The sequence below is a fragment of the Mirounga angustirostris genome, unplaced genomic scaffold (genome assembly GCF_029215605.1).
Source record: "Mirounga angustirostris isolate CCGP_5_RB_7025 unplaced genomic scaffold, mMirAng1.0.hap1 SCAF_12, whole genome shotgun sequence".
NCBI lineage: Eukaryota > Metazoa > Chordata > Mammalia > Carnivora > Phocidae > Mirounga > Mirounga angustirostris.
This window is the reverse complement of record NW_026991720.1, coordinates 3,934,132-3,945,889: the sequence shown is the minus strand read 5'-3', so window position 1 is coordinate 3,945,889 and position 11,758 is coordinate 3,934,132. Positions and strand designations below refer to the sequence as shown.

Genomic DNA, 11,758 nt, shown 5'->3' with positions numbered 1-11,758 from the left:
CTTTGAGAATGATTTTTAAAAGTGAGGGCCACACGTGCCTTCCATAGCCCAGTTTCAACCCATTATTGTGGATATGCATACTTCTCTAAAGCATTGGGTATGATAAGTAAGCTATTTCTGTATAAATATTGTATTTTGTATAAAATGTTAGTACAAGCAATATGTAATGCTACTTCTTATGGTTTGTGTGAATATATACATGCAAATTTCATATGTGTATTACATAAGTAAGACCCTAACAGCATCTATATTTAGTGAAATGTCAGGACCTAGATGCTGCAGGGAGCAGCTTGAGCTTTCCTTTCAAGTCGGGTTGGGAAAGGCAGCTTCCTCCCATCAAAAGCACAGCTGGGGCGGGGGAAGGGGGATGACAGCAAGGTTTCCTATTTATCTAAATGTGATGACTTTTAAAGTTTCATTTTATGGCTCTTGTAATTGCTGCCTCTGTCTTCAAAGTAAAGAGGGGTTGGTGAAGCTCACTGCACCCCCAGACTTGTGGGAGGGACATCTGCCTATGCTGGAGGCCTTTTGCTGGTTCAGGGAGCCTCTTAGTTATTGGGATATTGGTTTTACTTGTTTTCACGGTTGCCTAAAGGAAACGTGTCTTTAAACTAGTTTAACAATCACACTTTTCTTCATAGTGGAAGGAAACCACAGTGGATTAAACAGAGGATGGGTGTGATAACACATTTTAATTAAAACAAGACTACCCCCTGGGTTGAGACTTGGGGAGAGTGTGAAAGGGACTGGAACGTATGTCCTCCCAGGAGGCTTATTCCAGCATCCAGTTTCTCCAAGTTAAGGACACTGGTGGGAAGAGACAATTTCAGGACCAGGTAGGACCTTTCTCGGGGCTATCCCAGCTTGGGCAGTGATGCCAGGAGATCGCCTTGGATTCAGACCACCAAAGGCTGGTGAGCCCGCAGTATGGCCTGCTGAGTGGCCATGGCCTTGCCTTTTTATTTTTTTAAACCTAAGTCAAATAGTCCTGGAAACCTAGACGGAGCAGGGAGCATCACTGTGTCCGGGAAGAATGTGAAGATGAAGATGTCCACTTTGGCCTGGTGTGGAAGGAACCGCAATGTGGGCAGATGCGAGCCCTCCACCTGTCCCCTCCCTCCGTAGTTTCAGGTCCTAGTTTCCGCTGAAGATCAAGTTGGGACAGATCTGTCCCAGCTGGAGGGTCTATAAACTAGAGGAAAGGGGATATGGGAACGGGACGAGAAGGAAGAGCCCCCAAGAGCCTCAAGAAAGTTGGAGGAGCGGATCTGAGAACGAGGGAGAGGCTCCCAGAGGCCCCGAGGGAGCAGTCCACCCCAGGAAAGGGAGGAGAGAAAGCCGCCTGCGCCTGGAGTCGGAGCCGGGCGCCCAGCCGTGTTGGTGTCTTTCCACGCAGGGGCGCTGGAGCACGTCTCACTGCAGCAAGATGCGCGAATGCGCACCGGAGCCCAGCGCCCTGTTGGTGTGGTTTCTCCCTGGCCCCTTCCTCTCAGTCGGGGGTGAGGGGGCGGAGCAAGCTTTGGAGAAGTTGCCGGCATCCCCAAAGCTTCGGCCTCCGCTTCTGTTTACTGAAAACGAACACGGAGTTCGTGATGTGCACAAACGGGTTGGGAAGTGTAGGGAGGAGCGTTCCACGAGTTGCTGGGAAGGCTTCCGCCAGGCCTTCCCTGGCTTGCCTTCCACGACCTTTGCTTTTCCCTTCGTTTTGCGCCCGGGGGAAGGACAATGAATCTGTTTTCGGAGACGAGCTTGGTTTGGGGAGCAAGGAGGGCTCCTTAGAAAGCGGTGTGTCTGAGCCATCTCCCTTTTCAGCCCTGCTGTTCGCTCTCCCTCGCCCCACCTGGCACCCCCAGGCCCGAGGGGTCTTGGCTGTTGTTGTTGCAAGTTAGGCAAGAAAAGCTGGAAGGGAACCCCGAGGGGGAGCGCTGGGAAGGAGGCGAGGCCGCCGCTGCGCGGGGTGCGAGCGTGAGGACGCAGAGCGCAGCCCCGCGCCGAGGATGGGCGCCCTCGGGGCTCTGCCAGGCCTGAGTACCCCCGAACCCTCCGCGGTTTGCGCCTTTTCCGCGCAGCGAGGGGTGTGACCTCCCCCCGGGCCCCGAGCGCCCCGAGCCCCGCGGCGCGCACGCCCCCGCCCAGCCCCCGGCCCGCCCCCGCGCCGCCAGCCCCCTGCCACCCCGGCGCCATTACCGGGGCGCGCCGAGGGGCCGCTGGGGAGGGGGAGGAGGAGCCGCGCGAGGGGCCGGGGTGGGGGGAGCGCTGAGATGCGCGCCGGCTGCTCGCCGGGCTCTAGGTGGTGCCAATTCTGGGGCCTAGGCATTTTCCCTCCCTTTATTTTTTGGGGGGGTTTCCTTTCTCCAGGGCCTTTGACTGGGCCGTCCGTGGCCGTGGCGAGGAGTTGAGAAAAGCGGAAAGAAGCGAGGCAGAGCCCACACCCCCAGACCCCCGGCCCCGCCGAGCCGCCGGGGGAGGGGGCGGAGGAGCCGAGCCAGGCAGTCGCCCGGCGGCGACTTGAGAGTGGCGCGCGGGAGGAGCGGCAGCCGCCGGCTTCCCTTTCTTCTGCTGCTGCTTCCCTGTCCCCGCGGAGGGGGTGGGGAGCGGGAGCCCGAGAGGGGCAGGCGAAGCACTGCACGCCCCCGAGGCAGCCAGCGAGGGCGCGGGCACCGATGGCTTCGCTGTACCAGAGGTTCACGGGCAAGATCAACACCTCGCGCTCCTTCCCGGCGCCCCCCGAGGCCAGCCACCTCCTGGGCGGCCAGGGGCCGGAGGAGGACGGCGCGGGGCCCAAGCCCCTCGGAGCCCCGGCGGCCGCGGCGGCGCCCCGGGAGCGCGGCGGAGGCGGCAGCGGCGCGGGCGGCCGGCCCCGGTTCCAGTACCAGGCGCGGAGCGATGGTGACGACGAGGACGTAAGAGCATCTTGGTGGGTGGGGGGAGGCGCGTCCGCTCCGCATCTCCGCATCTCCCAGGGTCGGGGTCGCCCTCCTGCCTCCCCTCCCCTCCTCTCCTGCCTCCCCGGAGCAGATTCGCTCCTCAGCGCCGATCTCGGTCACCGCCGTCCCAGAGCGGGTCTCGGTCTGCAGCGGCGGCGGCCAGGAGTTGGTGCTTGAGAGAGCAGCGTCTGTGGGGTTGTGCTGCTGGGATGTGGGATGGCTGGGGGGTGTCACTGGGTGTGTGAACGTCTGTGGTTACTGTACGTTGTTATGCTTCCTAAGGCGAGAATTCAGTCTGTGCTTACAACTTGATTTTCCTTCCTTCCTTCCTTCCTCCCTCCCTTCCTTCCCTCCTTCCTTCCTTCCTTCCTTCCTTCCTTCCTTCCTTCCTTCCTTCCTTCCTTCCTTCCTTCCTTCCTTCCCTCCCTCCCTCCCTCCCTCCCTCCCTCCCTTCCTTCATTCCTTCATCCTTTTTTTCCCCCCCTGCTTTGAGACTGGGGAAGAAAAATCCCAGGCTTCCCACCTGTCAATGGAATCTATGCATTGTGCCCTTCTCAACCTCCCCCACGCTGTCCCTTTGCTCAAATGGCCTCTACTTCTCACCTCCCCAGGACACTTTCCCCTCCAGTGCTGATAGTGTTGGTGGTGATTTCCTTTTGGGGGGGGGGGACACGAAACACTAGCATCTGAGGCCCAGCGTCCTGTCCAAGGCCCCAGCACAATTTTTGCTGATGGAAGTCAGGTTCTGCCTGTCTCCCATGCTTAGCCTTGGACTAGCAGCTCTACCTTAGACCTGCTTTAGGAGAAAACTTCTTAGGGAGCATGTTTTCTACTCTTCTTCGGGCTGGAAGCCTGGTTCAAAGGTTGGATTTGCATATCACCTTAGTAACTGATGACTCAGTCAGGACACTAGCGGGCAGCTTAGATGGATGAATCCAGCCACCTCTGTTGATCCCTTCCAGCTATTCCAAGGGCCAGGGAGGACCACAGAGAGAGGCAACTGCCTGCTGAGATGTTCTCTTCCTGGGGAAAAGAGAAAAATCCCAGACAAGCTCTTGGATTGGCAGGCAGAGCTGTCCTGGCTGCTGTAGAGCCCGTAGAGATATGCAGGGTGTGTTGGCTTGTGGAACTCCCTGCGTGTACCTTTGAGCAGTTTCCTGTCTGGGGGCACCTGGGCACAGGTCCTCATACAAGCCTCAGATAGCCCACCCTGACATACCCAGGGCAGTACATGTCCCTGCACTGAGCAGACAGTTGTGCTCATTGCCTTGGGTCACACTGCTTCACCATTTGGGTTTTCTTTAATAGTGCGAGGTTGGGGGGCGGGTGTTGAGAGCTTTCACAGGGACAATTCTGAAAAATCTGAGGTTTTGTTGTTGTTGCTGGTCGTTTTTGTTTTGTGAATGGAAGATGTGAAGACAGGGATGATGAAAGTTTGTGGGAAGTGCAGTTTGTGTGTGTACACACACACCTCACAGCTTGTATCAGATCTTGCATGACATTTTCTTATTTTCTTTTGGATCCTTTCCAGGCTCCCCTGGTTACATAGATAGCGAGCGGAGAGCTGTCCCTCACTTCAGTGGGTCAGGTCCTAAGGGAAATGGATGGATTCTTCAGACATCTGGTTCAAGGAACTAGAAGTCTTTGAGGAGGGGTTTTATTGGGGTTGGTGAAAAATTCTGGGGGATTAAACTATTGAGAATCTTGGGGAAGACAATTGAACTGCAATGCAGACAGAAATTATGCACTTTTTGCCTTAAGTCTGACTTTAAACTGGAATTGTGTTATGCTTGGAGAACAATGCAGTTTCCCTATCACAGGCTCTAGGTGTCGCTAGGAGAAAGGAAAGGCAACAGGTTCTGAATTTCATTTCAGATGATCTCCACCCATCTCTCTCCTTTTTCCCCCTTCCATCTTAGTTTGGAGCATATAGTTCCAGTTCCTTCTTTTCGGTTTGATATATGCCTAGAACTGTTTCTCAGATAAGCAAAGGGTTGAACTGAGGAACAAATTAGGGATCTGACATTTGCAAATGATTTCTGCAGATGTGGCTCTGACTTAAGTGTATCTGACTTAAATTCAGGAAGCCCTGACATCAGTGTTTTTTCCTGAAAAATACAGAAGAGTGTGTGTGTGTGTGTGTGTGTGTGTGTTATTATGTAGGTGTGGGTATAAACATAGTGTACATGCATATATTGTCCTTATGAAATACATACATATATATGTATTTAAAATGTCTGATCAAATCAATGACAGAGCTTAATGTGGCATCAACTTCTTGAAAACTTTGTGTGCTTTTCTCAGAAATGGCTTTTCAGAACTGGAAAAGTTATGTCTAAAAATTTACAAAGGGTAGATGTACATATTAAATCACTTTTCCTTCAGGAACAATAACTGCCTTTTGTTTAAGAGATACCCGTTTAAAAAGATAGTAGATGTAAAAACTGCTTTTCTTATACCAGCTCTTGTCAAGATTAGAGAATTTAGAGCCATCATTTTGCTACCCAAATGTAAACCAGAAGATGTGCAGCTAATTAGGAATGCATTGCACTTTATTCTTTGCCTGTTGGCGCGACCTTTTAAAACACTGCTATCAGCAGTTTGGGAGGGCCCCATTGCTGGGGCGGGGAACTGTCCGACGTGCTGAAGCATTCTCTGCCGCGGAGCCCCTCTGTCTTTTGGGAGCGCGGCATTGCTAGGATGAGAGCTGTCGGAGGTTCTGAAACACCCTGGGGCTGGCGGCTTCACTGCCCTTCTATGGCTTGTCAGTAAGGGAAAGCTGTTCCATGGTACAGAAACAGCTTTCACGCCTTGGTCACCGAGACAGTGATAAACAGCATGCCTTTAAAATCCAGTGGGCTTTGTGCCTCCTTCCATCCAAAAAGGGGGAAATAACTAGTATTGCATTGCCCATCTGCACAAACTACACATGTAAGGGAACTCCTGTCCCCCCTTCCCAGAGCCCCAGAAAAGCCTGCTTTGGTTGGGTCAGTTCTAAGACGTGAAGTTTAGCTCTGAAATAGAGATAAAGCTAGAATATCTTTTCTATTGGAGTTTCCTCATCAATCTTAAATTTATTTAAATATAAAGTCAATTACTTGGACAACCCCTCTGAGGAATCAATAGCTATTTTGATTAGAATTCATTTTGTAGGTTTAAAAATAAGTTGACTCTTAAAGGAAATGTTGCTAGAAGTGACTTTTAATGGAATTTAGTAATTTCCAATAGGAATTAGCTGTGACTGATTTTAAAATACTGGACTTTGTGCCTCCTCTGCTTGAGTGGTTCTGTTCTATTTTTTAAAGGACTTTAGAGGCCTTGGGCGGTAATCTTGTTGAGGTTACATTAGTATGTTCCTGTATTCCTCATTTTTGGTGACACATGATTTCCTGACAATACAAATCCGATGACAACAGGATTTTAAATCAGCAAATTGGCTGAATCAGGCCCTGAGCAACGAGCCCCTGCTTATGATGTCTGTCAGCCTGACAGGGCCAATTTCATCACCCTGCATCTTTGGCGTGATGGTTGTTCTTCAGCAACCAGACCATCTTTCCCTTCACCTTGGTTTTTCATTGGTATAATGTCAATGTCCTGAGAATTTCTTCTTGGTATTTATCAACTTTAATGTTTTAAGTAGCTTGGCTCCACAGATAGGTTTGTTTACCTTATTACTTTCTTCTCCAATTTTCATTTTTTAAATATTGAATTTCGCATTATTTCCCTAACATATGAGAAAAATGCTAAAACTTTCAACTGTCTACTTGATCCCATTATTCTCATGACTGATTTGACAATGCTTAGTGTCCTCACCTACAGATATCACAGGGTCGTTTGGAGCTTTAACTTGAGGAGACAGGTAGAATTCCCATTTCACTCCTCATGATGATAGTGCCTACAAAGTGAGTGCTATTACATGCTGAGCACTGAAATTCATTCAGTTTCAGTGAATATGTTGTTGCCAGTACTAATAATATTATCCCTTAATCTTTCTCCACCAGTTCTCCCTTCTTCTCTGCCTACAAAGGGAAACGAAGACCATCTTCACTGGTCTGTTTTGCCAACTCCGGCTACAGTCCTGTTTTTCTTTCTTCTATTACAATTCAACTTCTCAATCAAGTTGTCTAGAATGGATTCCACTAACAAGCCATCGACAGTCCTCTTTTCCTTGTCTAGCTCGGTGGCAGACTTAGGTTCTTACTGTTCTCACTGCAGAAACTGCCCACAAAATGTCATCGGCATTCTCTAAGTAACTTGATGTAATGCCCTGTGTGGTGCCTCTTTAGTCCTTGTTGTTACAGCTTCTGCTCTTGGGAACCAACCACCACCCTGCACTTCCAACATTTGCATCACATGTTTTTCACAGTGCTGCTGGAATTCATGCCCTACCTCTTTCTTTCTGAAGTTGTCTTTCATTATCTTCTACATTATAGAATCCTACATATTCTATCTCTTTCATTTTCTCATACCCTTAATGTGAGATCGTGGGAGAACCTACATTCCCATAGTTTGGTTTCCACTATTCTATTTTTTACCTTTCATACTTTCTAAAGATAAATTAGATCTCAGATAAATTAGAATGAAGGTAAAGGGAGCCAAGTATACCCTACAGTGTCTGTATTAGAAGATGACTAAGTAGCTTTCTTTTCTAATATACATTCCCTAGCATTTCTTTTGAAGATATTGTGCTTTTCTGTTTTACAGAATTGTAGAATCGAAAGGACCTTGGTGAGCACCATCTTGATCTCTCTTCCAAGCTTTTGTTCCACATGTCAAGCAACTAGACACTAGACTGTTTTTGTGATGGTGACAAGATAGATACATGGAATATACCCCTAACATTACCCCTCTATTTATGTCTGCATATTCTAGAAACCTTTCCTCCTAACCTCTTTATTTGTAGTGGTAGGATCGCCATCCTTCCATCTCCTAGCATGACATACAATGTTTGTAATTATATACAAATGACATTTGCTCAATATTTTTATTTCTTTTTTGTTACATTAAGTATTTCACTAGATAAGCTTTGAGGTCCCCTTTTGAGTTTAATGCCATATAAAACTATATCCTAGCACCCTGCTGGAGACAGTACTTATTCTCCTGAAAAGTTTAGTTTTTGCACTTCAGAGCATATTTTAAATGCATAGGAATGGTTTACCACATAAAATAGTCTCTCTGTAGGTGTTTTGGTAAAGCGAATAATCCTTGAAGTTTTGAAAATATAATTCTGTATCTATAAAGAATTTGCTGAAATTATAATACATCTATAACAAGATTATATAAGATTTTGCTTACTGTCTCAACACAGAGAATGTATTCATAAGTAGGAAATTGTCTAGATTGAAGAAGTAAAACTAGTAACATAAGCAAAGTCAGTGCTAGCTGAATGATGGGTGAAGCCGAATATAGCATCGAAAATACCTTACCTCCGCATCACAGCTTGTATTTTTTAAGGCACCACTAGATACACCTCATTCTGTCTTCAGAGTTACCTTGTCTGACAAAGAGCTAATCTGTTGGCTTGAAAAACTAATAAGGGTGAACCTAATTACTTTTCAATTGCATGAGTCAGTTGTCAACTGTGAATGAAGCAAACAAATATCAGTGTGTTAATAAGCCTTTGGTCTCTAGAGCCAGTCACAAAAGTATGTGTTTGCTTAAAGCCCAAGTTGTTTGTGGAAAGTGAGCTTTATCCCTTTACCGTGGATTTGTGTCCTGTGTAGCAGTAAGACATTTTGAGGTGGGCACGGAAGCCTACTTTATATGGCATGCTTTCTTCTTTTTTAATTTTTTTTTTTAGTGCTGCCAGCACACATTTTTATTTTATTTTATTTTTTAAAGATTTTATTTATTTATTTGACAGAGAGAGACACAGCGGGAGAGGGAACACAAGCAGGGGGAGTGGGAGAGGGAGAAGCAGGCTTCCCGCTGAGCAGGGAGCCTGATGGCGGGGCTTGATCCCAGGACCCTTAGATCATGACCTGAGCTGAAGGCAGACGCTTAACAACTGAGCCACCCAGGCACCCCAGCACACACTTTTAAATAATTTACTTGTGGGCGCCTGGGTGGCTCAGTTGGTTAAGCGACTGCCTTCAGCTCAGGTCATGATCCCAGGGTCCTGGGATCGAGTCCTGCATCGGGCTCCCTGCTCTGCGGGGAGCCTGCTTCTCCCTCTCCCACTCCCTCTGCTTGTGTTTCCTCTCTCGCTGTGTCTCTCTCTGTCAAATAAATAAATAAAATCTTAAAAAAAAAATAATTTACTTGTATAAGTTACCTGTAGATTGAAGGAAGTCTGAAGCATTAGAATAACATAATATTAATTTATATTTTTGACAATGGAATCAACTCATTTTCCTACATGAGATTAATATTCTAGTGTCACTGTGTAGACAGGAATTTCTCTAGATGTCGGCTTTGGACATTTTTTCTCCATAAAATAGAGCTTTTTAATTTTTTACCTAAAGCTTTTTCTTCTGTAGAGTCAGAATGATTAGTGAGTTTAATTTTTGCAAGCAACTGGCAGGAGTTGCTGAGTAAGATGTACATGCTGATTCTATATAACCCTGTTCCTTTTAATTACTCTGATGATAACAATGCATTTATCAACTGAATGCGGAATGCCTCTCTGCAATATACAATATTGTTCCCTTTCATAGAGCATTGCCTATAAAAATAATATGTACAGTAATCCTCTCAAAATTAAATTCTGCTTAATAAATTTAGTGTTAAGGGCACTGACTGCCCATGTGCCATGGTATGATTTGCTTTCATTTTAAGCATGTGGGTTTGATTTTATGTACAAGTCAAAAAAAAAAAAAAGTGGGGGGAGCGAAAACCACTCAGCCTTTCTGGTTAATGACTTTTGGGACATTTATCTTTAGAATGATCTAGCATTGTGAAATTATCTGAAATAGAGCATTTTAAAATTTGATAACCTCTAATTTTACAAATGAGAAGACTCAAGTAACTATGTGAATAGTATTTGGCAAATCATTTGTGTTCTCTGGACCTCAGAGAAACTCAGCCTCCCATTCTCCCCTGTGTTCTTCTCAGTATACTCTGCGGTACCATAATTGAGTGGAGGAATTAACTTAATTATATCACTGAGTTTAAAAAGTATGAACATTATGAAATCTAACAGTCTAAATTAATTTGGTTCCAAATGGATGTGCTAATTGCCACAGGGAAAAACCATTTGGCCACCGTAGTGTAACATTTTGCCCTGACTTGGTTTCCCCAATAGTTTTATTTTTTCCCTCTGTGTCTTTCTTGCTGCTTTTCCAGCAGCAACCAGATCTATTCGGAGCACTGGATATGTTCAATTTTGCCCCACGAGTGAGAAAGAAATAGATACAAAGGTAACTTTACAGGAAGCCTGGAAGCCAGTAAGGCCTGTAAGGTGCAGATGGGGTGAAAACCCTGCTTCCCGGAGTTGGAGCCTCTTGGGTGGTGGTGAAGCAAGCAGCAGGTGCTGGGGACGGATGGCGGTGATCAGAACTTGTAAGGTTGCCTGGAGGAAGGGAGGCTCCTGTAGCTACAAATGCAACATTCTCAGGGCCCAACACAGGGCTGAACTTGAAAAATGACAAACTTCCTTTCACTCACCCTGCATATGTAGATAAACGGCTTGAAGGCATTAAGATCATCCCAGCAATATGCCTCATAGTAGGGAAACACACACTCTCACACACTTTTTTTTTTTTTTTTTAAATTCGGGAGGAACTTAAGGATTTCCTGGGGCATCACAGTTGTTGTAATAATGTGTAAACTTCCTATGTGTAAACGTCCTATAGCACTCCGATTTCATTTGATATCAACTCGTACCTTGGATAATTTTGGGTCAATCTTAACGTGCTTATGTTAAAAAAAAAGTGGAATAGGGCATATAGGCATCTTCCCCAATTTGGAGCTGAGAAGACCAATTAATTTTTTCTATTTCCTGCTCTTTACTGTTTGGGAAGATTTATTTTGAAGACAGAACTGCTGGAATTCATCCAGCAGCTTTCATGGAGCAATGGGATCTTTGTGGTGTGGGCCGTGACATGTTTATATAATTGTGTGTATCCACCATACTTTATACATTGTATCCCTGATGTTATTTAAGATGGCATCAGCCAGTGGGGGAGGGGGCGAGTAAGTGAGCAGTGGGTGGGAAGAACCACAAATAAGGGGCATCCTATAAGGAGAGGAGGGGGCACAGCAGAAATTAAAGGAGGGAAAACACCAGCGTCCAGTCTCCCTAATCATTTTCCCCAGTACATTCAATTTTCTAAACTTTATTCAGACCTTTCATATGCCTCATGCAAAATCCCATTAAAAAAATAAAAACAAGAAAAATGAGAAACCTTTATAAAAGTTTTGAGAGGTGAAGTTATCTTTTTGTAAGACCTTTTAGAGTTGCAGGTTGTTCACGGCCCCACAACAGAGCCCACCCCAGGGTGAATGGCTCCAATTACTGGAAATACATTTCTTTCCAATTTTTTTATGTGAGCAATCATCTGATTTATAAAAAGATGCAACAAAATGTTACAAAATATAAATTTCAAAACAACAAAAGAGTGAGTGTATTTAGGGACGCCTGGGTGGCTCTCTCGGTTGGGCGTCTGCCTTCAGCTCAGGTCATGATCCCAGAGTCCTGGGATCGAGTTCTTCATCGGGCTCCTTGCTCAGCAGGGAGCTTGCTTCTCCCTCTGCCTGCAGCTCCCCCTGCTTGTGCCCGGCTCCCCCTATGACAAATAAATAAATAACATCTTAAAAAGAGTGAGTGAGTGTACTTAGCCATACTCGTCTCATAACAGAGCAAGTGGATGGAATAATTCATGCTGAAGCAG

The 11,758-nt window shown here is 46.4% G+C and overlaps 1 protein-coding gene across 1 annotated transcript in view; it reads left to right on the top strand.

The window, feature by feature from the left end:
- The first annotated feature begins 2,663 nt into the window (after positions 1–2,663).
- The window catches only part of DPP6 (dipeptidyl peptidase like 6), a 689,297-nt gene continuing 680,202 nt past the window's right edge, over positions 2,664–11,758 (top strand). The window contains exon 1 of the mRNA XM_064575688.1: positions 2,664–2,903. Within this exon, the coding sequence (XP_064431758.1) occupies positions 2,664–2,903 (240 nt within the window). The remainder of the gene's footprint in view (positions 2,904–11,758) is intronic.